This window comes from Myotis yumanensis, unplaced genomic scaffold (assembly GCF_028538775.1).
Source record: "Myotis yumanensis isolate MYYU_CA2020_CCGP unplaced genomic scaffold, mMyoYum1.0.hap1 SCAF_19, whole genome shotgun sequence".
NCBI classification, from domain to species: Eukaryota; Metazoa; Chordata; class Mammalia; order Chiroptera; family Vespertilionidae; genus Myotis; species Myotis yumanensis.
The window spans coordinates 21,430,154-21,455,135 of NW_027223770.1; the positions used below are offsets into that span (position 1 = coordinate 21,430,154).

Below are 24,982 nucleotides of genomic sequence, written 5' to 3' on the forward strand. Positions count from 1 at the left end.
TTTTTAAGGAAGGGGAAGGGAAAGGGGAGGGGAGAGGAAGAAGAGGAAGATGAGGGAGAGGAGAGAGAAGAGGGAGAAGGAAGGAGAGGGAGGGAAGGAGAGGGAGCTGAGAACTTTCTTATAAAAAAAAATGCCACTTCACCAGTTTTTAGCGACTGACAAAGCAAGAAAAAAAAATTTTAACCTGTTCATTTGCAGAGTATCTATTACGTGCCAGACACAGACTGGGGGACTGTGGCCGAGAGGGGGTGTTCTGGTAAAATCATTCATGGAAACCCACTTGGATATTTCTGCTTAATGGCCTTCAGCTCACTATACCAGCCAGTGGTCAGCGGGGAAGAAAGAGAACTGTGTTGCCCAGCTGCCGTGGCTCAGTGGCTGAGTGTCGACCTATGAACCAGGAGGTCACGGCTCGATTCCAGGTCAGGGCATATGCCCGGGTTGCAGGCTCAGTCCCCAATGTGGGGCTTGCAGGAGGCAGCCGATCCATGATTCTCTCTCATCATTGATGTTTCTATCTTTCTCTCCCTCTCCCTTCCTATCTGAAATCAATAAAAAAATTTTTAAAGAGAACTTTTTTTTTTTTGCTACAAATCATATATTCCTGACCACACTCCTGGGTCCCTCCTCATTACCAGAACATCAGAACAACAAGCAAAGCCAGTCAGGATCTTAGGAAAACGGAGAAATGTTTCTGGCCTGGGATAAAATCGAGCCTCTTATCAAACAAAACCTGCTTTAAACTTACTAAGTGAGTTAGTAGTTTTTAACCTTACAACGCAAACACGGTGCCTACACAATGCATCCGAAGGACTGGTCTCCCCACTTACAACTGAGTTGCTTTAAGCGCATCCTCAACATGATAAATATTTATTTCTTACAAAGCCTCAGGTACCCTAGCTCGGAACAGACCAGGCAGATAACCGTACTGCTCAACTCTCAAAATTTCAGAAACGCGGGCCCAGATTCGAGCTTTTTCTACGACATCCAACCACAGAGTAAACAGAAACGCCGTATACTCATCGCTTTTGCTTCCTTCCGCGGAGTCTGGTGACCTGGGTTTCTGTCCAGCCTTGTGGGAATCCCGCCGGCAACCACGCAGCGACTTCTGCAAAATCAGGACCCATCTGAGGCCCTCCCCTGCCAGAAGCAAAGGCTAAGACCCTATTTATGTAGCTATGGACACAGGTGAGCTTCGCCTTCTTTAATTAAAGAAAAAAGGGTGCTGGCCATCTTCACCTCAGTAAGGAGATCACCCGGCACAGGTGTCCACACTGACTAGTACTTGATCCTTGAGACGCTGGTTTAAAAATGAGGATCTCCGCGGAGCATCTGAGATCTTGCTTCCCCGCAGTCGTCACCAATTTGGTTCAAATAAACTCATAAAATGTCTCTATAGGTTTGGCCGTTTCTTATGTCAACAACCAGTAGACATAAGTTGCAGGATTTCTGGAAGACGGTCCATCATTGCATCGTTGATTACTCTTTTGTTGATTACTCTCACGTGATTGCTATGTTTTTCTAATTGTAGGTTAACTTCACATGTCAGTGTCTATCAGGAAATGGTGTTCCTTGCCAAACAACATTTGGGGGGGCTGCATTTTCTTTACCATCTTTTTTTGCTGGCAAGTCTTTGGAATATGATTGCTTTGATCCATCTACGCTTGAAAAGGGATTCGTGTGTCTACCGCTTGATATTGGTAGCAAGCATCTGAGCCAGCCACTCCTACACAACCAACGTGCTCAAAATGCATGAGAAATAAAAAAAGTAAATGAATAAATATGGATTCTCAGCTCTTCCTTTCTGTGGTTCTGATTTCACCCCAGGTGACTCACACAATTCAGCAGGCGTGAGGACACCATCCATGTATAAAAGGGGGGAAACACGGGACTCTAACCAAAGAAGGGTTTCTGCTGAGATCCCTCGGTTTTCTGAGTAACTAACAGTAAATGTTTGAGGGGCAATATTTTCACACCCAAGCAAAGCACTCAAAACCTCAATCTTTAGTGCAATCACCACACTTGCCCGCCACAATTCCAAGGGGGCTCTTGAGGGCTGCCTGGAGCATCCTGAATCTCTCTCTTTAAGAGAGAGAGAGAGAGAGAGAGAGAAGAGGGTCCTTGCTCTTCTTTTCCATAGCGCATGTGTCCACAGAACTAAGACGGAATGCCTTTTATTTTGAAAGCTTTATGAACTCCGTCAGCTTCCAGAAGAAAGACTTTCTTTCCAAACTGTTCGAAAGATACAACATGATCACATCATGAAAGGGGCTGTCGCCTCCAAAGGAGGTTGTCAAGTCACCCCGTTTACTTACAGCTCCATTAAAGATTAAAAGAAATAAACCCAAATGCTTCGAATCCGTAGGTACGGACCTGCAACTTAACCGGTGAATTAATTAGAGGCCGGTCATTCGGGGACACTGGAGGCATTGTAAACTACCGTTATAATCTCTCAAAATACAAAATTTAAATATATGCAGGTGGGAGAGAGATGACAAATGAGAAAGTTGCATGACCATGACCTTAACTAACATCTGTAAATTACTTCTCCCGTTCCACCTCCCCCCCCCGCCCCTCCCCCCCCCCCCCCCCCCCCACATACACACAAACCCTAGAGCAGTGGTTCTCAACCTTGGCTGCACATTAGAATCACCTGGGAATCTTTTTTTAAATCCTGATTTCTGGGCCTCATCCTCCGGAAATTCTGTTTCTTTGTTACTAATGATAAGGCCCAGAAATCAGGATTTTAAAAAGATTCCCAGGCGATTCTAATGTGCAGCCCAGGTTGAGAACCACTGCCCTAGAGAATGCAAGCTGATCTGTTTGTTCCTGGCCTAGAAGAAAGGAGGAAGGGCGCCCAGGTGCTCCAAGAAAACCATTCTGGACATGGACCAGCGCCAGGGCACAGCCCACCTGAATGGAAAATGAAATCCAGGTACACCCAGACCAGGGAGGCCCAGCTCCTGTCTGAACTTAAACCACAGATGCGGAGACGCGTTCCCCTGGCCGCAACAGGAAACGTAACGCGAGGACGGCCTCAAAACCCCTAGAAACCTCCATGCTGGGGCCTGATGTCCCCACCTGCGGGCGCAGAGGCTTCGGTCACTTGCTCGCCTTGCCCCCTTGGCCCACTCATTAGGGCTCAGAGCTTCCATTTCCCCATCTGCAAAAAGGGGACCCTCCTAGCTGCTAAGGGGCTGGTGCAACGAATACGTAAATAAATAAAGGGTGACTATTCTTGTTGTTGTGATTGTGGCAACTTATTCCGACGGAGGCTCAGGAGTGCGAGGACCGGAAATGCACACTTTCCTAGGGGATCAAACCCCTCCAGCCTTTCCGAGCGGACTGGGGGGACCTTTGTGCGCGCTCCGCCCCGCCCGCCGCCCGCGGTCCGCGCCACCTTTCCCGCGGCGGCTGCCGGGCCGGGCGGGGCGGGGCGGCCGGCGGCGCGGGCCCCGCGGCCGGGAAGGCGGGAGCGCGGGCGCACCGGCGGGTCGCAGCCCCCAACGGCTCCGCCGGCTCGATCGCCGCTCCGGACCCGGAGCCCCGCAGCCTCCGCCGCCGCTGCGGGTTCGGGCCGCGGCCCATCCCCGCGGCGCTCGCTCCGGGCCAACTCACTCTCCACGCGGGCCAGGGGGGCGCATCGCACAGACCGGGGGCGCCCCCCGCGCCGGGCCGCCGCGCTCCGCCCGGCCCCCCTTCGCTGCCCGGCAGGTGGAGGCGCCCGGCGCGAGCGCTCCCGGCCCCGCGGTCCCCTCCCGCCCCGCGCCGCCCGCCCGCCCGGGCGCAACTTTCTTAAAGGGACAGGTGGCCGGAATCCGGTCTACCTGCGGCCCCGACTCGGCCTCCTGGCCCGTCCCCTCTTTAGGGGAGAAAGAGGGTTGCAATCTCTCCATCCGCCCACCGCCCTTCCCGCTGGGCAGGGACGGATTGCACGTTTTCATGCACCCAAGTATCCTTTTGCAATTTAATTCTTTTGGCCTAAATCGCTCCTCAAGGCAAGCTCGCAGGCATGTAGCTGCTGCCACCTTGGGCCAAGTGTGAAGAGGGGTGTCCCTACCCCTGCGCCCCGCCCCACCTGGAGCCCCAAGGCGCGCAAGGCTCCGCTGGCTGCAATCCCCTTGACCCTGCCCTGCAACTGACCCTCGGGGGAAAGACCCCCCGCGGGGCTACTGCGCATGCTCCGAGCTGGACAGCTCCAGAGAGGGAAATTTAAAAACGGTTCTGGCTGCGACGGCGACCAAATTGCAGGACGCGAGGGGCGAGCGCGAGGGCGTCCCCCTCCGCAACCCTCGCCCACCCCAGGAGCGCGGGTAACGGCGGCCCGGCGAGGACTGGCTCCAGGTACCGCCATGCAAGGTCGGCTGTGCTCCCTCCTCCCGGGAAGTGCCGGGCATCGCATTTCCAGCGCGGAGACCCGTGCACCGGGCTTGCGGGGGCTGCCTTATTCTGCTCTATTTTTATTTATTTTTTTCCTTCCCGGGAATCCCTGAATGACTTTTGGGGCGGATCTGAGAGTCTTTGGTGGGTTTCTGTGTACGTTTCAGGCTTTGAGAAATTTAGGAAAGATTTCTTTTTTTAAAGGCTGTTGTTGAAGGCAGCGGTGGGTGGGGGTTGGATTGGCTTGCTGAGAAGGGCAGGTGGCATTTCTGAAGGCATTTCCAGGGCGGGAGCCATGCGGGCATTCCTCCTTTTGCAAGTAGGAACTGGGCTCCCCTAGAGAAACCAGCACGGCACCTCCAGCTGTCCTTTCTTGCTTTTTATTTTCAAAGTGATCAGAACTGCATGCGGTTGAAAATATTAGCCTGGGAAAAGAAATCCGGTTTTTCTGATTTCTATTTTTCGAGTCCCCATTTCCGAAGTCTTGACATTTAGAATCTAGAGTCTTCCTCTGCCCTTCCCCCATTCATTCGAAAGAACCTGGAATTTCATTCCATTCTCTTCCTTCGCTTCTAAAACCCTGTGGAATTGCCCTGGGAAAGTGACCTGGGACGCCCAGGAATTCTCTAGTACTTTTTTTTTCTTCCTGATTCTTTCTTTTTCTTTCTTTCTTTCTTTCTTTCTTTTTTTCTTTCTTTCTTTTCTTTTCTTTTCTTTTCTTTTCTTTTCTTTCTTTTCTTTCGTATACTGTTGGTTGTTTGAGCTCCGTCCCTGTGAACTGTGGGAAAGCGGTGGTTTTTGCCCTGTCCACATCGTTGCTCACGGCAGCTTTGTTTTCTGCTTGTCTTTTCTCCAAGGAGATGATAGAAAGTGACATCTCATCCATAATGTCAGGAATTATTCGACACTCAGGGCCAAGTCATCACCGCTCTCCGCAGGAATACAGGTGAGGGCTTCGACCAGAACAAACGATATGTTTCATCATTGTGTAAAGGGGTGCGTGCTGTTGACGGTTCCTGAAAACGATTGTTACGTTGCATTGTGGGATTCTGTAGGAGAGCCGGGACGTTCTGATGTCAAGGCTGGTCTCTCTGAGGGTGCTGAGCTCGTGGCCTGGAGCAGTGGGATCTCTAAATGCCTGTGGTCCTTTGTCCTTTGCAAGAGAAGCCCTCGCCTGGTTTAGAGACTGGGCATCCTGGTGAATGTTAAGATGACAAAAGCAGCCATGGCTTCCCCTCCAGTGGCCCTAACAGGGCTCCAGGAAATGCCCCCAAAATCGGGGTCTGGCTTCCCTCCTCCTTGGTGCACTCCTGGGTTCTACTCCTGGCTGTGTGACTTTGGACAAATCCCTTGCCCTCTCTGGGCCTCCGTTCCTGGTCAGGTAAATGATGCTCTTGAATTAGATGGTCTTAAGGTCCCTTCTAGGTCTCATGTGTTTGAAGAATACATGAGATGGAGACTGAGGCCAAAATACAGGACTTCTTGAGACAGGATGAAGGGAAATACAAGTGCGGGTGTGGAGGTGGGATGTGTGGGAGGCTTCACCTTTTTCTCTTCAAACCTCAGGCCTAGAAAGACCCTTCGGGGGCTCAACTAGTCCAGCCCCTTCTTTTACAGATGGGGAAACTGAGGCCAAGAGAGGAGAAGGGGCTTGTGCAAGATCACACAGCAAATGGGAGGGATTAGAAGAAAAAAGGAAGGACCTGGAATGCCCCCTCTACCCCCCACAACCTCTCTCCCTTGAGCTCGGAGAGGCCTGACATGGTTCCCAGCCCCACCCCCATGGCAAGCACCAGATTATGGAGTGGGAGCAGGACAGGGGCCGGCCTGAGATGAGCAGGCTGTCACCTCACATCCCCCATCCGCCTCCGGTGCCGTGTAGGGAAGACTCCCCCCCGCCCCACCTCGATTAGAGGGAGGTGGCTCCCTGAGGGCGGTGGGTTTGGCGGCTGCTTTCTGAGACCCAGATGAGGCACAGATTCAAACACACATTTGCCGGGAGCCTGCTGTGTGTGGAGCTGTGACCCCAGGTGTGGGCCAGGCACACAGCAACTGGTGAGCACCTGCTGTATGCCAGCCCCTCCCTTCCAGCACTCACCTCAGCCTGGGATGCTGCTCTAATGAGTCCTATTGTACAGGTGGGGAAACTGAGGCCCGGAGACATGAAATGGCCCTTCCCAGGATCATACAACCAAAGACCTCTGGGTTTCCCGCCAGCGCCCAAGGGTTTAAATCAGGGGTCCTCAAACTTTTTAAACAGGGGGCCAGTTCACTGTCCCCCAGACCGTTGGAGGGCAGGACTATAGTTTAAAAAAAAACTATGAACAAATTCCTATGCACACTGCACATATCTTATTTTGAAGTAAAAAAACAAAACGGGAACAAATACAATATTTGTATTTGCATGTGGCCCGCGGGCCGTAGTTGAGGACCCCTGGTTTAAATAATGGCAGGCGGAGTGGGGGCAGCGTAAGGGCTGCGAGTTTGGGCTCTGGAGTCCGTTAGAATCCCCGCTTCTCTGGCTGTGGGGAGCTCTCTGAGCCTCAGTTTCCTCATCCATAAAATGGGGATAGAGGTGGCACCCACGACCTGGAGTTGTTATAAAGATTAAATAACAATTTCTGACTCTGCTGCTTGCCCATGGAATGATCCTGGGACAAACGGTTTTTGTCATTCACATGGATGCAGGGTTGTTTTCTCACGTGAAACAGCTAATATGTCCAGAAGGCAGAACGACATCAGCAGCAGCAGCAGCACCATCATCATCATCATCACTGGTGGTTTCTTAACCCTTATCACCTGCCTGACCTGGGCCACAGCGACCCCATCAGAGTAGCACTGTTGTGCCCATTTGGCAGATGAGGAAACCAAGGCCCGACCAGATTAAATGGCTTCACAAGGTGATGCCGCTCGTTATGGGCACAGTGAGAACTTGCACCTGAGGCTGTGGCCCCTGCAGGGTATGGTGGCTGCCAACCCCCATGCCCCATTGGTGAAGAAAGAGCACAGGTGCTGGGACAGAATACATGGTCCGACCACCTCCCAGCTGTGTGACCCTGGACAAGTCACTGGCCCTCTCTGTTCCTCAGTTTCTTCATCTGTGCAGCGGAGCAATGGGAGAACCCAATTCTCAGGTTATTAGGAGGTTCTGCGCCCCATCTAGAGAAGTTGTTTAGCCAGGCCTGGGGCAGAGGGGACGTTTTCATGATCATACACCAACTCCCCACCCTCCCCCTCCCACGAATCCCACTTTCCCCTGCGTAATGGCCCTGGAGAGGTTTATGGGCTTCTCACCCGCCTCCCAGGCCTCCGAGAATGGCTCCAAGGACCCCTCAGGACTGCTGGTCCAGCCTGGCTCCAGCCCCCTCACAGCGCCCCACACAGGCTCCTCGCAGCCGTCTGCCCCTCATCCCTAGGGGCCCAGTATGGCCGTTAACTTTCAATGGTTGTGTTCGGGGAGGTGGGGGGAGTGGGCAGCAGCTGGAGGCGGCCGCCCTGTCCCCAGGGAGTCAGTGGCCGGGCCTAGACAACAAATTGGCAGCAGTCTCCCCGCCTGCAACCCTGTGGCCAGGGGCCAGGGGTTGGGACAGCCCTGACCTCCCGGGCAACGGCAAACGGCTTGTGCTCAATGTGGGTTAGCTGCTTTCCCCCTGGCTCAAAGCCTCTTAGAAGCGCTAAGAAATCGTTATTAAGCACCTACTGTGTGCCGGGCACCTGCTAAGCTCCTTAGCCAGTGCACCATCCCATTTCATCTTTATGGCAACAACCGTGAGACAGGTCCTGGCATTATCCCAGCTTCTAGACAAGGAGGCGGCTCGCCCAAAGGCATGCACGCAGGAAGGGGCCGGACCACAGATTTTAACCACCTGCCTCAACCTCTGGAATGTATTCTAGAGGTCGAGTCCAACAACCCCCTTTTACAGATTGGGAAACTGAGGCCCAGAGAGGCGAGCGAAGGCTGGCTGCTGGCTCCTCGGGCCCTCACCTTCTCCCAGGACCATGCCAGACCCTCCTCTCAGAAATTAGGTGACCTTGGGCAAAACCCCTTCTCCTTGCTGGACAATGGTTTTCTCATCTGTGAACCACAGCGCAGGGCACACAATAGATACTTAATAAATACTCATTGGGTGGATGGGTGGCTGGGTGAACATCGTGTGAGATATATAACACATCCAGGCTATATGATCGTGATGACAAAATTCTGTCCCATGGACCAGATGGGCGGACACCGCTTGCCTTTCCTCCAACCTCCCCCTCCTCACCCCCCCTGCTGAGCTCTGTATGGCGATGGTTAACTCCGTCAGTGTAGCCCCACCCCCATCGGTTGTAACCTCCTTGCAGAGCGTGTGGGCTCCATCTGTCAGAGGCGGGACCATCCCAACATCCTACAGTCCTTCACTCTCCTGGTGCCTGAGCAGCTCCTCAGTCTACACTGTGGGCAAGGAAGAGGGCAGCCTTGCTGAGGTCTAGCCCTCCTTCGGGGTCCTGCAGTCCCACCCCCAGAAACATGCATGCAGCGCGCGCACACACACACACACACACACACACACACACACACACACACAGATACACACACACGTCCCAAGCCAAGTTCTAGAAAGGGAAGATTCCCCTTTCCTAATTCCTAATGTAATCATTTCATATTATGCTCCCTCTCGGCCCAGTTGGGCATTTCTGCGCTTGCTTTAGAGTTCCTTTTTCCTGGACACGGCTACAAAAGCTATGTTGGCTAAATAAACACCCCTGTGAAATGCTTAATCCCTTCCATGTAAAGGTTGAATTGGAAACAAGGACAGTCTGTGGTGATGTAACAGTTTCTGACTAACCACATCTGGAGGAGGCAGGTGAGGCTTCTTGTAACCAGCGTGGAGGTGATATCCCAGGGAGGCCCCGCATGCCTCGGCACCGCTGGGGGGGTCATCTGACCCCCTAGTGACAGTGCTTTCTGGACAGATCCCTCCCAGTGACCATGAAAGGCAAGAGGAGAGAACGCAGTGAGGAGGCAGGAGGAATCATGGTTTGAGCGCCTCCTGTATGCTGGGCACTGTCTTACAGTTAATCCGCCCTCTGTCCTGGGAATCATCGTTACTAACCCATTTTACAGATGAGGAAACTGAGGTGCAGGGAGGTGAAGTGACTTGCCCAAGGTCCCACAGCTACAAAGGGGTTGACATGGGATTTGTGACCCCAACAGATGTTCCTTCTGCTGCTCAATTGCTATATCAACTCTAAGGAACCCCAAGATAGGAAATAAAGGGTTCGCCGTGGGCTTGACTTCAGCTCTGTAGGCAAAGATCCCCACAGAACTGTACTCCATCCACAAATATGTGTGGCCCTGTGCAGGCACCTTTGCAAGAACACCACCACATGTCACCGTACAGACAGGGCAAGGGCCCTGGGGTCCAGTTCGCCTTGGTGGACAAATATTTGGGAGAGAATGAAAGCCTGGACTGGTGTCCTCTGAGTCTGTTCGGGTGTAGGACGAAGTTATCCCTGTCTTCCAGGAGTTTAGCGTCTACAAGGCGGATGTAGATGAGAAGAGATGCCCGAGTAAAAGTAATGGGTAATTGTGGGAGTTTGTGTCACGTGTAGACAAGAATGGCAGAGATCATTCTAGGGGATGAAAGACTGGGAGATGCTGACTGGTCTGGGAGGGCTTCCTGGGGGCAGTGGTATCTAAATGGGCAGACGGCATGCAAGATACGTTGGAGCTGGGATGGAGGCCCTGTCTTCCTTGTCTACTCCAGCAGGTATGTAATAAGTGTCCCCAGGCTGCCAGGCCTTGTTCGGGGAGCTGAACAAAACAGAGGGCTCCCCATCCTGACCCTTGAAGAGTGAGGCTCAAAACGTGTATAAATGCAAAGTAAAGGGCCACTAGGGTTCGGGAGTGGCCAGGAAGGGACTCTCAGAGGAGGGGACGTTTAGGCTGAGATCAGAAGCCTGAGAAAGAGCCTGCCGGGAATGAGTACATGGAACAGCATTTCAGGTAGAAGGAACAGCATGTGCAAAGAGAACAGACTATTGGAGGAACTAAAAGATAAACAGGTTTGCCAGAGCAGAGGGGATGGGAAGGAAGAGAAGGGAAGGAGGGAGCCAAGGGCCAGATCATGGCAAGGGGCTGGACTCCTGCTCCCTGACAAGTTTTCAGGACAGTGACAGGTTCTGATGTCCCTTTTGAAAGGCCACTCTGGCCGCTGGGTGTTTCATAAGCGCATCTCTAGCTCTTGAGCCGCTCACTGTCCTGCACTCTTCCCGTGGTTTACCTACTCTGATCACCTCTGTTCTGCACAGGAGGAAACGGAGGCTCAAAGGCATCGAGCCGCCTGCCCAAGGACCCCCCATTAGGAGTGGAGCCAGGACTGGAGTCCAGGTCTCTCTCGGCTCACCCCTCTAGTGCCCTGCTCCCCTGGCTCATCTTCCATCCCTCCAGCAACATGACTGATTAAGGACATGGCTGAGGTTGTCAGGTTGGTCCCCCCGTCAGGGTAGGATGGCAGCCAGGGGTGTCTCACGTCCCCCAGGGCCACCACGGGGTCCCCTGACCATGGCTCTGCCACCGTGGAGGCACCTAGCAGATTCTTCTAAAAATGGTATGACGGTGGTTTGCTCTTCCCCATTTACTTCAGCCAGGCTGGCAGAGGCTGAGGGAAGAGGCTCCAGGGTGAGTGGTTTAAAGCCCAGCCCCTTTGCTGACATGCTGTGTGGCCGAGGGGCATCTCTTCCCCTCTCTGGGCCTCAGCCGTCCCATCTGTGAAATGGGTATGACCAGTAGCCACCCCACAGGCCGTCAGGAGATGAAGAAGGTGCAGAGCTAAGAGGACTGGCAGGAAGGTGGGTACGCCATGGGGTAGTTCTCCCTCCTCTCCCTCTAGGCCCGCTAGAAAGTGAGCTCCTTGGACAGGAGTTTTGTCTACTTCCCGGAACAGGGCCTGGCACTGTTTGTGAGATGCTTTGGACACTCTGCTAGTGGCCATCCCTACGGAGGCCACTTTATGCTGAATCCATACTCTTCAGAGGACGTTTGCCGTAACGGAACCTCTGCTGTGCAGTGCACATTGATGAGCTGGGCACCTGCCTGCATGGGCTCATCCAATCCTCAAAACAAATCCCCTGTGAGATGGGTATAGGTGTTAGCGCCCCCATTTAACAGATGAACAAACCGAGGCTCAAAGAGGCAGATGACGGCAGACAAGGCTCACAGCTACTAAGTGTCTGGGTGGGATTCAAACTTGGGCCTGGCCGACCCCAGAGCCCACACTCATAACCACGACACAAACGCCACAAAGAGAACAATGAGGGGGGACGTGGCCTGGGCTCCCCGGCTGAGATGGGCTCACGCAGGGCCTGGGCCTGGGCCTTCTGAGGAGCCAGAGTCCTCTGAGCAAACCCACCAGGGCTTGCGGGACAATGCGGTGACAGCACATAGGAGCCCTCGGGAAATGCTGGCTGCGTCACGACCCTGATGACATGTTATTCTGGTGTTGGTTTTCCCAGGGTGCCACCTCGCTCCTGACCAGGCTCTGCCCCCCCACCGTTTCCCACCCCTCAGCATCTCCCCATTTCCCAGGTGCCCTGCAGGCTGTGCGTCCCAGTGGCAGCCCCGCAGAGATGGAAGGGACTCAACCCCTTGTGTTCCGGATGGGGAAACTGAGGCCTAGGGAGGGCAGGTGGGAGGTGCTGGGGAGGAACCTGGGGCTGCTGCCAGGAGGCAGCTGAAGCACATTCACCTGGTCGGCCTCACCTTTCCTATCTGTGAATCTGTGAAAGGGGAGATGATGCCCCCTAGGGGTGTGTGTGTGTGTGTGTGTGTGTGTGTGTTCATAAGGAAAAGATGGATATGGCTGAGCTTTGGAAAGAAACAAGTGCCCCCAGCGTCGAGTGGGGAGCTGTGGGCAGCTTCCGGAATCGGGAGGGGACTCTGAAGTGCCGGACAGGTATTTGTATTTTTTTTTTTTGCCCCCAAAGCTGGCCGCGCACTGATGGGGAGCCCTGTCTGTGACAGGTCCCCCCGTGGTTTGAGGAAGGCGCATTGTCAGGGGTCACTCCTGAAACCCTGAACTAGCCGTGTCCGCTGCGTTTTCAGCCAACGCTTAGTGAACTGTTACCGTATTGTCCGCAGCCCGTGTAGAGTAGGTGCCATTTTATTCCCATTTTATACACGGGGAGACCGAGGCCCAGGGAAGGTGAGGTACCTGCCTCGGCTCACACAGCCAGGAAGCGTGCAGGCGGGGCCCACCCGCCTTGGGGTCATGCCTGCTTCTAACCACTGTGCTACTCTGCCTTCCTGGAGCCCCAGCGCCAGTGCTGTGTGGAGGGAACCTCTCCTCTGTCACCCCTGCTTTTCAGATGGGGAAACTGAGGCTCGGAGGGACGGAAGCGTGCCAGGATGGTAACGCGTTGGGAATGCAATGAGGGGGTTACCTGCACGCGACTGCCATGAATTACAGGATCCTTGGAGGCTGCGTGGGCTCACCTTTCACCCAACAGGGGCCCTTGGCTCCTGCTTGCATGCCCCTGGGACAGGGAGCTCACTACATGGTGTGTGACCTCCGTACCCAGCTCCCAGGTTTCCAGAGCCCTGACCTGTCGCTTCCTCACTGAGGGGGTGAGCTGGGGGACTCTTTTTATTATTTTATTGTTGACAGTGTTACAGACATCTGCCTTTTTCTCCCTTTTTGCTGGGGGATCTTTTATAAGGAAACATACTAAAACTCAGAATCCCATGAAGTCAGCTCCTGAAATTTCCAAACCTAACTCAGATTTGTACTTGTGATCAGGCGATGTAGAAACACCACAGATTTTTCCATTAAGGCCAAAAGGAATGTTCTAGACCATCGCCTCTTGGTAGGAATTTCTGCACCATCCACTGTGGCAGCCACGGAGCACGTTGGATGTGGCTGGTGTGATAGAGACGCTGCGTCTGTGATTTTATTGTTAATGGATTTAAATGGAAATAGCCACAGGCAGCTAGTGGTTCCCTATCGGCTGGCACAGTGCGAGGATTTTCTGGAACGCACGGAGCACGTCCTTCAACCACTCCTGCAGGGCAGGGGAAAGGACAGCGGGCTATAATGAACCCAGTCTCTGGCTGGGGTACCCTACACAAGCCCGTTTCCTCCCTGGCCTCAGTGTCCCCATCTGGCAAATGGGAAGGCAGTAATGATAACAATACCTGTCTGATCAGACTCTTGTGAGTTTGACATGAGACCAAACACGTAACCCACTTTAGCTCAGGGCTCGCCACCCCAAGCCGTGTCCACGGGGGAGGGTGGGGGAGGGGCATCTGGGAAACCCGGGTCTGTGTGCTCATTTGTGCAGCCATGAGGACTTACTGAGCACTGTGTGCCCAGCCCTGGGTTGGACTCTAGGGGTCCAGCTCCTCCCTCAGGGGGTGCGTGGTTCCTGCTTTAGCATCAGGATCTCCTGGGGCCACCTGCACCCAGCAGGGGGCTCTGCCCCTGTCCTGGCCTCCTCCCTGCCAGACCTGGGGTAGCCCCAAGGTCTGGGGGTGCAGCCCCTGCCCTCCTGGGGACATTAGCGGGGCTCGGGAGAAGGTGGAGGTGTGTGGTTAACCAGGGTGCTCCCTGGGGCTCAGGTGGGGGGACACTAAAGGTGCTCAGAGCATTGACGGGACTGCTCAGGCCTCAGTTTTCCTATCTGTAAAATGGAGGGAGAATGTAGCCCAGGCTCTGGCATACAGAAGTGCTCAACAAACGAAAGCCCTAGTGGGAGCAACCCCAGGGGCAGGAGGTGTATGTGACCCCCAGAGCCCAAACCTTCGAAGTCCTCCACTCCCTTGAGGCCCTAAGTTGATCATGAACATTAATGATATTAATATGAATGACAGCTAAGTCAGACACTGTTCCAAGTGCTTTACATGCAGTAATAGTTAATCCTCATAACATCCTATGAGATAGGAACTTTTTATCCCCATTTCACAGATGAAAAACTGAGGCTCAGAGAGGTTGAGTCAGTGGCCCACAGGTAAGTGGAGACCAGGATTAGAACCCAGAGCCCAAGCCCTTAACCACCATAGATACTGCCTGCGAGATGCACCCACCACCAGAGGTTTGACCCAGGAACCTGGTTTATTTACAAGCCACCCCACCACCATCTGGGTCTCTGATGGGGCCCCCACCTTGAGAAACCTGCCAGCAGGGACTTCCTTCCACTCCTCCCTGTGGCCCCAGCGCCAGGCAGAGCAGTGAGGGCGGTGGGAGCTACAGCAGGTTGCTGAGCGAGAGTGGGGCTCCCACCACCAGAAGCTGGGCCATGGGTGGGCCGGCCTTGGGGTGAGCAGGGGTGGGTGGGAGCCAGCCAGGCATTCCTGACAGCAGGTGGCACACCCGGCTCTCTCCCTCAGCCTCACTCTGGGGTCTCCACGGGCCGAGGGGACAGATGGCATCACCCAGGCCCGGGCCGTGGCTGTCACTCGGCCAGACGAGTTACAAGTGGCCCAAGGGGCGGCAGCTGGGGGCGCTGCAGAAACAATGGCGTTGAGACCCCAGGACAATGGGGCCACGTGCCACAGGGGCAACAGTCGTTTGTCACACAATGGGCCGTGGGGGGCGGACAGCAGCCGGGCCAACTGCTGCCGCTGACATGGGCCGGCCGAGTTTTCAAATCATTTCCAGGCCGTGTTTTCCTGCGAGGCAGCCAATCGCCGGGCAGCTGGGCGTCACCTGATGCCAGCTTGGTGGGCCCAGGCCCTGTGACAACTGAGCAGCAGTGGCCATGGCAACGCTAATTGTGGCCCTAAAACACAGGGAAGGAGAGAGCAGGAGACATGGGAAGAAGGGGGAAGCGAGAGACAGGAAGAGAGAGAAGGAGAGCGAGAATACCAGACCGGGGGGCCCTGCAGGTGGCAGGGGGCGGAGGCCGGTGCCCGTCTGTGGGTCCCGGTCACGTGCCCGAGAGAAGCAGAGGTGGCATTTCTTCCCGCTTTCTCTCTCCCTCTCCAGCTCTATGTGTGGCACTTGGAGCTTGGAATTTGGACCCGGGGCCTGCCGGCAACAAACCAGACAGCCCCTGGCTCAGGGGGGCAGGTGTGGGCATGGGCTGGGCTCCTGGCCCGTGTGCAGCCACACTGTCGCCTGGACGAGGTGCTGCTGTGGGCCCAGTGCTCTCGCAGATCGGGCACCTGCCTGGCATCCTCACTGGGCAGCCTTTCTCCTTCCATGGAAGGTGCTGTTTGGGCTCATGAATCTGTTCTGGGCTGGGGGGCATGGGTCCTAAGTGGAGCCTCCAGTGGACTCGGTGCTCTGAGCCTCAGTTTCCCCATCTGTAAAAGGGGAATATGAGCATATCCTACCTGTCAGGGTTGCTCTGGGGATTGAATGGGCCTATGTTTTTAATTTATTTTTATTGATTTCAGAGAGGAAGGGAGAGAGAGAGAAACATCAATGATGAGAGAGAATCATTGATTAGCGGCCTCCTGTGTGCCCCACACCGGGGACAGAGCCCACGACCTGGGCATGTGCCCTGTCTGGGAATCAAATTGTGACCTCCTGGTTCGAGTGGGACTATGCTTTTTGAGAGCAGATGCCATTACCTCAGTTTCCCCATCTGTAAAATGGGTACAATAATACTACCTGCCTTATGGATTAACCGGGAAGGTTTCAATGGCCTAATTCCTCGAAAGGACTTGATATGGTGCTTGGCATATAGTAAGTGCTCAACAAACATTAGTGCTCATCATCTTGGGGCCGGGGCTAAGGAACGTGTTAGAAGAGTGAACGCAGGAATGATCTGAGGCTGTGTAGTCTGGCTGCCAAAGGGAGGGTCCTGGGACCAGGATGGGGAGATTGAAGGGTGGGGGAGGCTCGGGGAGGTCAGGGGCTAAGGGGGAGACTCCAGAGGTAGGGGAGCCCCTGGAGCTGGCCTGAGCTCCCGCCCCTCCCGAGCGCCTGCCCTCCCTGCAGGCTCCTGGCCACCACAGGCGACGAGGACCTTCCCGGGGACCTGCAGTCACTGTCGTGGCTCACGGCCGTGGACGTGCCCCGGCTGCAGCAGATGGCAAGTGGCCGCGTGGACCTGGGTGGCCCCAGTGCACCACCCGCACACCCAGGTAGGCCCAGGGGCAAGGTGGGACGGTGTGGGGGGGGGCAGGGGAGGGCGACACCTAGGAATGCCACCCACCTGCGGGGTGGCCATGGCCGGGCCACGCTCAGGGCCTCTGTCTCCACATCTGTGACATGTGCCTAATTCTGTCGTCCCCGGAGGCATGTGATTCACTCATTGGCTCACCGCTATGTGCCAGGCCCCCTGCGAGCTGAGGGTTCCACAGAGAACAGACAGCCCCGCCCCTGCCATCTAGAGCAGCCAGCAAACGAGGGCCCGCAGGCCTGTTTCTGTACAGCCTTTGTGTACAAGTGGTTTTCACATCTTTCAAGGGTTGTAAAAAAAAAAAAAAAAAAAAAAGGCAGAAACCACCTGGCTGGCCAAGCCTAAAATATTGGCTCTCTGACCCCTCGTAGCAGTCTACTGACCCTGACCTAGAGGTGGAGAGAGAATGCATGGAAGGTGCTGAGCGCAGGGCCCGGCACATAGTAGGTGCTCAGTCAATGGCAGCTGGTGGCAGTGACCGCAAGTGGATCAAATGCCTAGAGACACAGAAAGTGCTGAGCAAAAGCGATCAGCAAAAGCAAGCATCGCCGTGCCCTGGAAGCATTAGTGGCTGAAAAACGAGCCACCAGGAGTATTTCTTTCATTGAACAAGTTGTCCACCTCATAGGTGGTAGCCACGTGGTACAGATGGGGAAACTGAGGCTGGCCCAAGATTATCCCCAACCCATTCTTCATCACCACCCCCCAGGGAAGTGATTTGCCAGCACCTACTACGTGCCTGGCCCCAGAGGGGTGGTATGGTGAAGAGTCCCGGCTTCAGGCCGCGTGGCCTGGGTTCCACCCTACCACGTGGTCTTGAGGGAGGTGCCCAGAGATGGGCTGTCCCTGCCAAGGCCACAGTGCCTCCAGCTACGCGGCGTCTCTCTGTTTCCCTCTTGCAGGTTCCCTGGCTGGGGTGGCTGACCTCCATGCAGGAGCCACCCCAGGGCCCCTGATCCATGGCCCGGCAGGCATGGCCCCCCCGGGCGTGCTGGGCCTGGGCCCCATGGCCAGCCACAGAGCCAGCGTAAGTGCTGCTGCATGGGCTGGGGAGCGAGGGGGCATCCTGCAGGCTTGGGGTCTGTTCAGTCACTCTGACCCTCTGTCTCTTCCTCTCCCTGCCCCTGCAGATGACCCAGTTCCCTGTGGGGGGGCAGCCCCCCTCCAGCCTGCAGGACCCACCGCAGATGTACTCTCCGGCTTCCCAGCCACCGTTCCCGCTCCCCCGAGGCGCCCAGCAGGTACCAGGGGCTCGGAGGGGCCCTGGACTCGGAGGCAGACACCCCTGACTTCGACTGGCCAGGGACCCCTCTGAGCCTCTGTGTACTCCCCCAGCACATGGGAGTAACATTCCCCGCTGAGTCCATGCCAGGGGCTCCTTCCTTCAGTTCTCCCTAAAGCCCTGCTGTGGGTGCAGACCAGACTGGCTCCGGGGGGCTGTCCACCCCACACCTCATCTCGCTTTTCTAGCCCGGGGTGGGGGTGGGGTTACCGTGAGTGACTTATGCCCTGTCTCACCATCTCTCTCTCTGCTGCCTGTCCCCTGTCCCTGCCTGTGGGAAGTGCCCTCCTGTGGGCCTGTATGGCTCCCCGTTTGGGGCACGACCTCCCTACCCCCAGCCCCGCATGGCTGTGCATTCATCTCAAGAGCTGCACCCCAAACACTACCCCAAGCCCATCTACTCCTACAGGTGAGATCCAGGGTGGGCCACGGTGAGGGGGGCTCGAGGGGTGAAGGATGCCTGTAGGGCACCTCGGGCAGCTAGGTGTGGTGGCCCAGACTTCCAGGGGGGGAGGATGTGGGGACTGGGAGCCCCCAGGTGTGATACGCTGTCAGGAAGGGCCACCGTGTGGTCAGCCGACCCCCAGGGTTGAGAATCCACTCCAGAATTGGGCCCAGGGCACAACACTCTGTCACTCACAAGCTGTGTGGCCTTGGGGAAGTGGCTTGGCCTCTCTGAACCTCAGTTCCCCCTGATGTCTAAAGTCATCAGAACAATAGTATTGTGTGCTTCACAAGGTTTGGAGGAGGGGAGTAAAGAGCCTCATTAAAGTCTAAAGGCCCACAGACATTATTATGGGGAAGGGATAAACAGAGGGAAAGATGGGGTTTCTCAAATCGCTATCAATGGCTGAGCCCAGGGTCAAGGAAAAAAGGGCAGGGGGTGGGGAAGATGTAGGGCCATGAAGAGGTATCTACCCTTAGCACCATGAGTGTCGGGGCTGGTACCCGTGGGTCAAGCAGGGCAGGCTTCCCGGCGGAGGGGACCTTGGGCTGTCGGCCCGAGACGCCTTCATGCCTAGCCTGCCCACCTTCGCCTCCAGCTGTCTGATCGCCATGGCCCTAAAGAACAGCAAGACGGGCAGCCTGCCTGTGAGCGAGATCTACAGCTTCATGAAGGAGCACTTCCCCTACTTCAAGGTGAGGCGCCCGCAGCCGGGGCGGGGGTGCGAGAGCTGCTCTGACCTCTCCCGAGCCCTGTCAGACCCAGAAATGGCCCCAGGCCGAACCGAGCCACCCTCCCGGGCTCCCAGTTATGCCTGAGACCTGGCCGTGAGGATGCTGGCACATGTGCACTCCCACAGACACGGGCAGAAAAATCCAGAAAGAGAAGGGGTATTTGAGCTGGGCTCTGACGGATGAAGAGGAGCTCACGCGGCATCCCGGGGGCAAAGGGCAGAGGGGCAACCTAGCTACTCAGCACAGGCTCCGTATAAAATAGAAGGACGCAGGACACACACCCGGGCGAGAGCCTTTGCCTCTCTGAGCCTCGGTGTCCTCGCCTGCGAGATGGGGAGAGTCGTCCCCAGCTGGCAAGTTAGCGAGGATTCTGCATGTCAAGGGCCTGGCAGCTCCCGGCACGTGGTTTCGTCATTAGTAATGTTGTCCTTGTTGGCATCAAAGGAGAAGGTCAGAAAGTGCCAAGCTGTGGGGTCCCCAGCCTGGACAGTGTGCTTAGCAGAAATATTGTAAAATAGTGGCGGGAGGGGCAGAGGGGGGAGGGAGGGAGGGGAGGGCAGAGAGAGAGAGAATAGGGTACCATATGAGGTGCATTACAGTATCCGGTTACCGAACAATAAACTAAGAGCATTTAAAACTGGTTGGCAGTTAATACACTTGACCGATTATCCATGCATTAGCATCCTCTCGCTTGCTTGCTCCATGAGTGGGCGAGAAAGTGGAAAACCCAGCAGCCCTGGGCCCTGTTCTCAGGTAGGAACCATGATGGAGCTGAGCTGTCGCTGCCCCTTTAATCAGAGCATACATAGGCCCTCCAGTTTGCCACAGTCCCCACCACTCTCTCTCGTCTTCCCAACTCGAGGTGGAATGTTGGACCCTGTCCTGTAAGCCCGCGAGGCCCGAGCCTGAGACCCCTCTGGAGAGAGGGTTTGCAGGGGGGTCTCTGGAGGGAGCGCCTGCTGCCCATGTCTCCCCACAGACGGCGCCCGACGGCTGGAAGAACTCGGTGCGACACAACCTGTCCCTGAACAAGTGCTTCGAGAAGGTGGAGAACAAGACGAGCGGGTCCTCGCGCAAGGGCTGCCTGTGGGCCCTCAACCTGGCCCGCATCGACAGGATGGAGGAGGAGATGCACAAGTGGAAGAGGAAGGACCTGGCTGCCATCCACCGGAGCATGGCCCACCCGGGTGAGGCCCAGACCCGCCTGCCACCCCCATAAACACACACACACACATCACCGCCCCGCCCTGCCCCGCCCCAGCCCTCCTTCCTCCTGTGACTTCATACCCACCCCCACCGCCGGCTGAGGGGCCTGGGCAGACACGTGACCAGCTGTGGAAGCCACTAAGCAATCCCTAGTCCTCACACAGAAATGCTGACACGGGTCTAAAAAATTGTAGCGCCCAGAGTGGGCCGGGAGGTGGAGAAACAGGCGCCTGCATGGGCAATGGGTAGGAGCATAAGTTGTTCAACTTTTCCAGGGCCAAGTAATAGGTCCAAACCCTACACACTGTACCCATTTATTGGTCTGGTTATTCTACCTCTGCCAATTAATGCTGCAGAAATCAAAGGTTTGTATGTATGCGCATCTATAAACACTCACATATGCATATATCCACACTCGTTTCCCTAGATAGTTGAATGTATGTGTACACACACACATCTATACATGGATATCTATCTATATAAAAGCCTAAGCAAATGTCCAACTGTTGGACTGTTAGTTATGATGCACACTGACCACCAGGGGGCAGACGCTCAATGCAGGAGCTGCTGAGCTGAGGTGACTTGACAGCTGCGGTTCTCAGGTGACACACCCAGAACCAGAGAGGAGGGAGCCCGATTCCGGGGTGCATCACCCTAGAACCGCCCTCTCGTAATCCGGGACCCCTCGGGGGATGTCAGAGAACCGATTTTGGCCTGAACCCCACAGGCCAGGCCGAGGGACCCCACTGGTGCACGGATTGGGCCTCTATAAAGAGAGAAAGAAAGACTGGAAGGAATATACCAGAATCTTTACCATGAGTAGAGAGAACACTGATAATTTATAGATGCTTCTGTATTTCCCAGCTGGGGATCGAACCTGCAGTCTAGGTGTGCGCCCTGACCGGGAATGGACCCTGCACAGGACATGCTCCAACAAACTGAGCCCCCCGGCCAGGCCGCAGTCACACCTCCTACTGTCTCTTAGGAGCAGGGAGTGGCTAAGACCCCTTCCGTGCTCATTCCATCCCAGCCTCACGGGCCTTGTGACCCCTGCGTCACCTCCCTCTTGCAGGGCCGTGATGAAGTTCAAGTGAAGCCCAAGAGCATCAGGGCCACCCTCTAAGGCACTGTCCCATGAGGGGAGCCACTGTCATGGTCCGAGGTGCCTCTCGTTCCTGCACAGCTTGGGTTTCATCACATTCCCACAATGACCCTGTGCAGCGCACGATGCCATCTCCTGGGTGCAGGGCCTGAGGTTCACAGAGTCCGCAAGGCTTGCTCAGGTCACCCGGGTCCTCGCGCGGGGATCTGGGCTGCCAAGTGACCTCTCCCCTTTGCCTGCAGAGGAGCTGGACAAGCTGATCTCGGACCGCCCAGAGAGCTGCCGCCGCCCTGGCAAACCGGGGGAGCCAGAGGCACCCGTGCTGAGCCACGCCACCACGGTGGCCATGGCCCACGGATGCCTGGCCGTCTCCCAGCTCCCGCCCCAGCCGCTGATGACCCTGTCCCTGCAGTCGGTCCCCCTGCACCACCAGGTCCAGCCCCAGGCACACCTGGCCCCAGACTCGCCCGCCCCGGCCCAGACCCCACCCCTGCACGCCCTGCCGGACCTCAGCCCCAGCCCCCTGCCCCACCCGGCCGTGGGCAGGGCTCCCGTGGACTTCATCAACATCAGCACCGACATGAACCCCGAGGTGGATGCCCTGGACCCCAGCATCATGGACTTTGCTCTGCAGGGTGAGGCTGGAGGAACGGGTGATGGGAAGAGGGGCAGGGGAGAAGGTGGGGGGGGGGGGCGGGGCAGGAAGACAGAGGAGGGCTGTCTGCATTCACCCCCAGCTCATTCCTTCAGACACTTCCAGCCACCTGGGAACAGCACATTACACCAAGCTATGCATTCACGGTGCTTACTGTACACCAGGCCTGGCCCAGCATTTCACAGGCAGCCTCCCACCTCACCCCACAACAAGCAGGCCTGGGAGGCCGCTTCATAGCCCATTCCGCCAGCGAGGACACGGAGGCGAAGAGAAGGCCCAGGGTCACCTGGCTAGTCAGTGGCAGAGCCAGGATTTCAACCCCAAACATCCCATCAGTAGCTGCTGCCGCTGCATGTGCCAATCTCAGGCCGGTCACACTGGCCCGCTGCCTGGCACACGGCCATCCTCCATGCACGGGAATGAATGAGTGAGTGAATGAATGTACGAACGAGCGAACGGACAAACAAGAGGTCAGGTTTCAGTGAAGGCTCATGGTCCATCCACTCACTAACACTGGTGTACCTACTATGTGCTAGCCCATAGCCTCTGTCCTCCAGGCATGTCTAGCGAGGAAAATGGACAGGCGAGCAGCGTAGTCAGCAAGCAAGCTAGTGCGTTAGTTGTAGCTGGGAAACGGGGGTGTCGGAGCCTCCCTGCTTCCCCCCGGATTCTTGTGTGTTAACCTGATGAAGGAAGGGAACTGCTGTTTTGTCCTCCGGCTTTGACCAGGAGGGTACCCCTGAACGAGGGCTGAGTGCTTCCACGCCTCCCTGGTTTAGGGGGTGGGTTCTCAGATGCCTCTGTTTCATCCGGGGGAGCTGAGGCTCTAGGACAGCGGTTCTCAACCTGTGGGTCGCGACCCCTTTGGCGGTCGAACGACCCTTTCACAGGGGTCGCCTAAGACCATCCTGCATATCAGATATTTACATTACGATTCATAACAGTAGCAACATTAGTTATGAAGTAGCAACGAAAATAATTTTATGGTTGGGTCACAACATGAGGAACTGTATTTGAAGGGCCAGAAGGTTGAGAACCACTGCTCTAGGAGGAAGTGACGTTCCTAGGGGTGCCCCATGGGGAGGTGAGGGCCGGGCTGGGACTCCGGCTCCTCTGGGTGTTTCTCCGACAACACGGAACTTTAAATCCCACACGTGGCCCCGGCCCCTCCCTAAGAGGGGATTGGAACTCGGGTCTGACATGAGCCAGCTCACTGAACGCCTTTGTCTTTGGAAGGGAACCTCTGGGAGGAGATGAAGGACGAGGGCTTCAGCCTGGACACGCTGGGGGCCTTCGGAGACTCCCCCCTCGGCTGTGAGCCAGGGGCCTCGGGCCTGACCCCCGTCTCTGGCAGCAGCGATCAGTCCTTCCCGGACTTGCAGGTGACGGGTCTGTACACAGCGTACTCGGCTCCGGACAGTGTGGCCGCATCGGCTGCCGCCGCCTCCTCTCAGTACCTGGGCGCCCCTGGCAACAAGCCCATAGCCCTGCTGTGAGCTGGTGGCCTCGCCCGCCAGGCCAGTGCTCCTCCCGCTCCCACAGGGGGCTGAGCCTCTCGGGGGGGGCTGCTGGCACCCCCTAGCCTCCCACACACACCTCCACAGAAAGCCTGTGGGGCCTCCCAGGTCAGGAGGACAGAGGAGAGTGGACAAGCATCCTGACCTCCTCCCTCCCTGATGCTCCTGGGACCAGAGATGCGAGGCCTCCAGCCGGCCTCCCGCTGGGCCCTGTCCATGATCTGCAGCCCATTGGGGACGCCTCGCTGCACCCCGGAAACACCCTGGTGGGAAGGAAGGCCCTTTAATTTATTCTCCTCGGATGAACCATCTGCTGCAGCCTCGAGTGGACAGGCCCTGAGGCCCAGGGTGGCAACCTGACTTCTCTTGGACTGCAAGAGGCTGAACTTGGAAATGGGTGCCCCTCCCTCCCTCCCCCCCCCCCCCCGCCCCCGGCCTCCAGGCCCACTCCTCCCGTAGTCTCCTAGAAGCCCATAGAGCAGATTCCCGGGCCACGCCAGGCACCGTGACCCCGAGTACATTTATTTATATTTATTGGAGCCCAATCAAGCCACCTCTTTGAATCCAGCTGCAGCCCTGGAATGAGACTCAGGGTCCCGGTCTGCATCCCGGCAGCCCTAACACCTAAGCTCTCCGCGAACCCCGTCTCCAACGGGCTCTGAGTCCCCTTGAGGCCCGGGCTGCTCTGTAGAAGGAACAAGCACTTTTGATCTGTGAAGCATCCAGTTTTGAAAACATAGAGACCACATAGTTTCCGAACTGTTCAGTCACGATTCCGATCTCTCCCCGCGTGGACGAAGGGGGGGGGGGGGGGGGGGTGGGCACACTTTTGGGTCGCCAGGGCTTCCTAAGGGCAAATCGGGTTGAATGAGTGGGGAAGGGGGGCTTTGAGTCTGGAATTTAAGACGCCCCAATGGGAAGAAAGCAAACTGAACGCTGGAAAGCTCGGCCCACACGGTAAGGGGGTGCGGGGGGACGAAGCTGCGATGCTGAGTATTCATTGGCACTTGTTTATTTCATTGCCCTGTGACCATTTTAATGTGGTTTTTTCCCTCTTGTTGCCAATTACTGACCTGCCCAGTGGCGGGTTCTGTAGACAGCTGGGGCAGAGGGGAGCCAGGTGCGTGGCTTGGAGAAAGGAGAAAGGGATCTCCCAGCTCGTGGCTTGAGCAACTAGGTGTTTCTGTGGGGGCGGGGGGGAGTTCCCCAATCCTCAAGCCAGAATTTTCCAATGAACCAGCAGGTCAGCCAGCCCCCGGGGAGACTGGGGGTTCAGCCCTGTCTTGAAGAGCCATCTCTAAGTCCTCAGACACAGCCCCGTGCTGCCCGTCTGCCCAGCTCTGCCGGCTGCTTTGGAGGACACACCCCCACACGTTACGAAGTTTGAGCTGTTGTTAATGAAGCCCCGTGTTCGGGTGACGCGGGGACTATGTAAGCGTAGTATTGGATAACTTGTCTGTCAATAAAGGCTGAACGGCAGCTCTGTGGCTCCCAGGGCGGGGTGGCCGGGGTGGACAGCAACATCACACCTCGCAAGGCAGACCCTATTTACAGAT

At 56.2% G+C, this 24,982-nt stretch overlaps 1 protein-coding gene across 1 annotated transcript; it reads left to right on the forward strand.

Annotated features, from left to right (window-relative positions):
• The first annotated feature begins 5,240 nt into the window (after positions 1 to 5,240).
• Positions 5,241 to 23,405, forward strand: FOXN4 (forkhead box N4). The gene is made up of 9 exons (XM_070399921.1): positions 5,241 to 5,326; positions 16,302 to 16,447; positions 17,388 to 17,512; positions 17,616 to 17,726; positions 18,049 to 18,176; positions 18,811 to 18,907; positions 19,926 to 20,133; positions 21,497 to 21,889; positions 23,146 to 23,405. The coding sequence occupies exons 1-9, from the start codon at positions 5,241 to 5,243 to the stop codon at positions 23,403 to 23,405; spliced, it is 1,554 nt and encodes a 517-aa protein (XP_070256022.1).
• Positions 23,406 to 24,982: the final 1,577 nt, after the last annotated feature.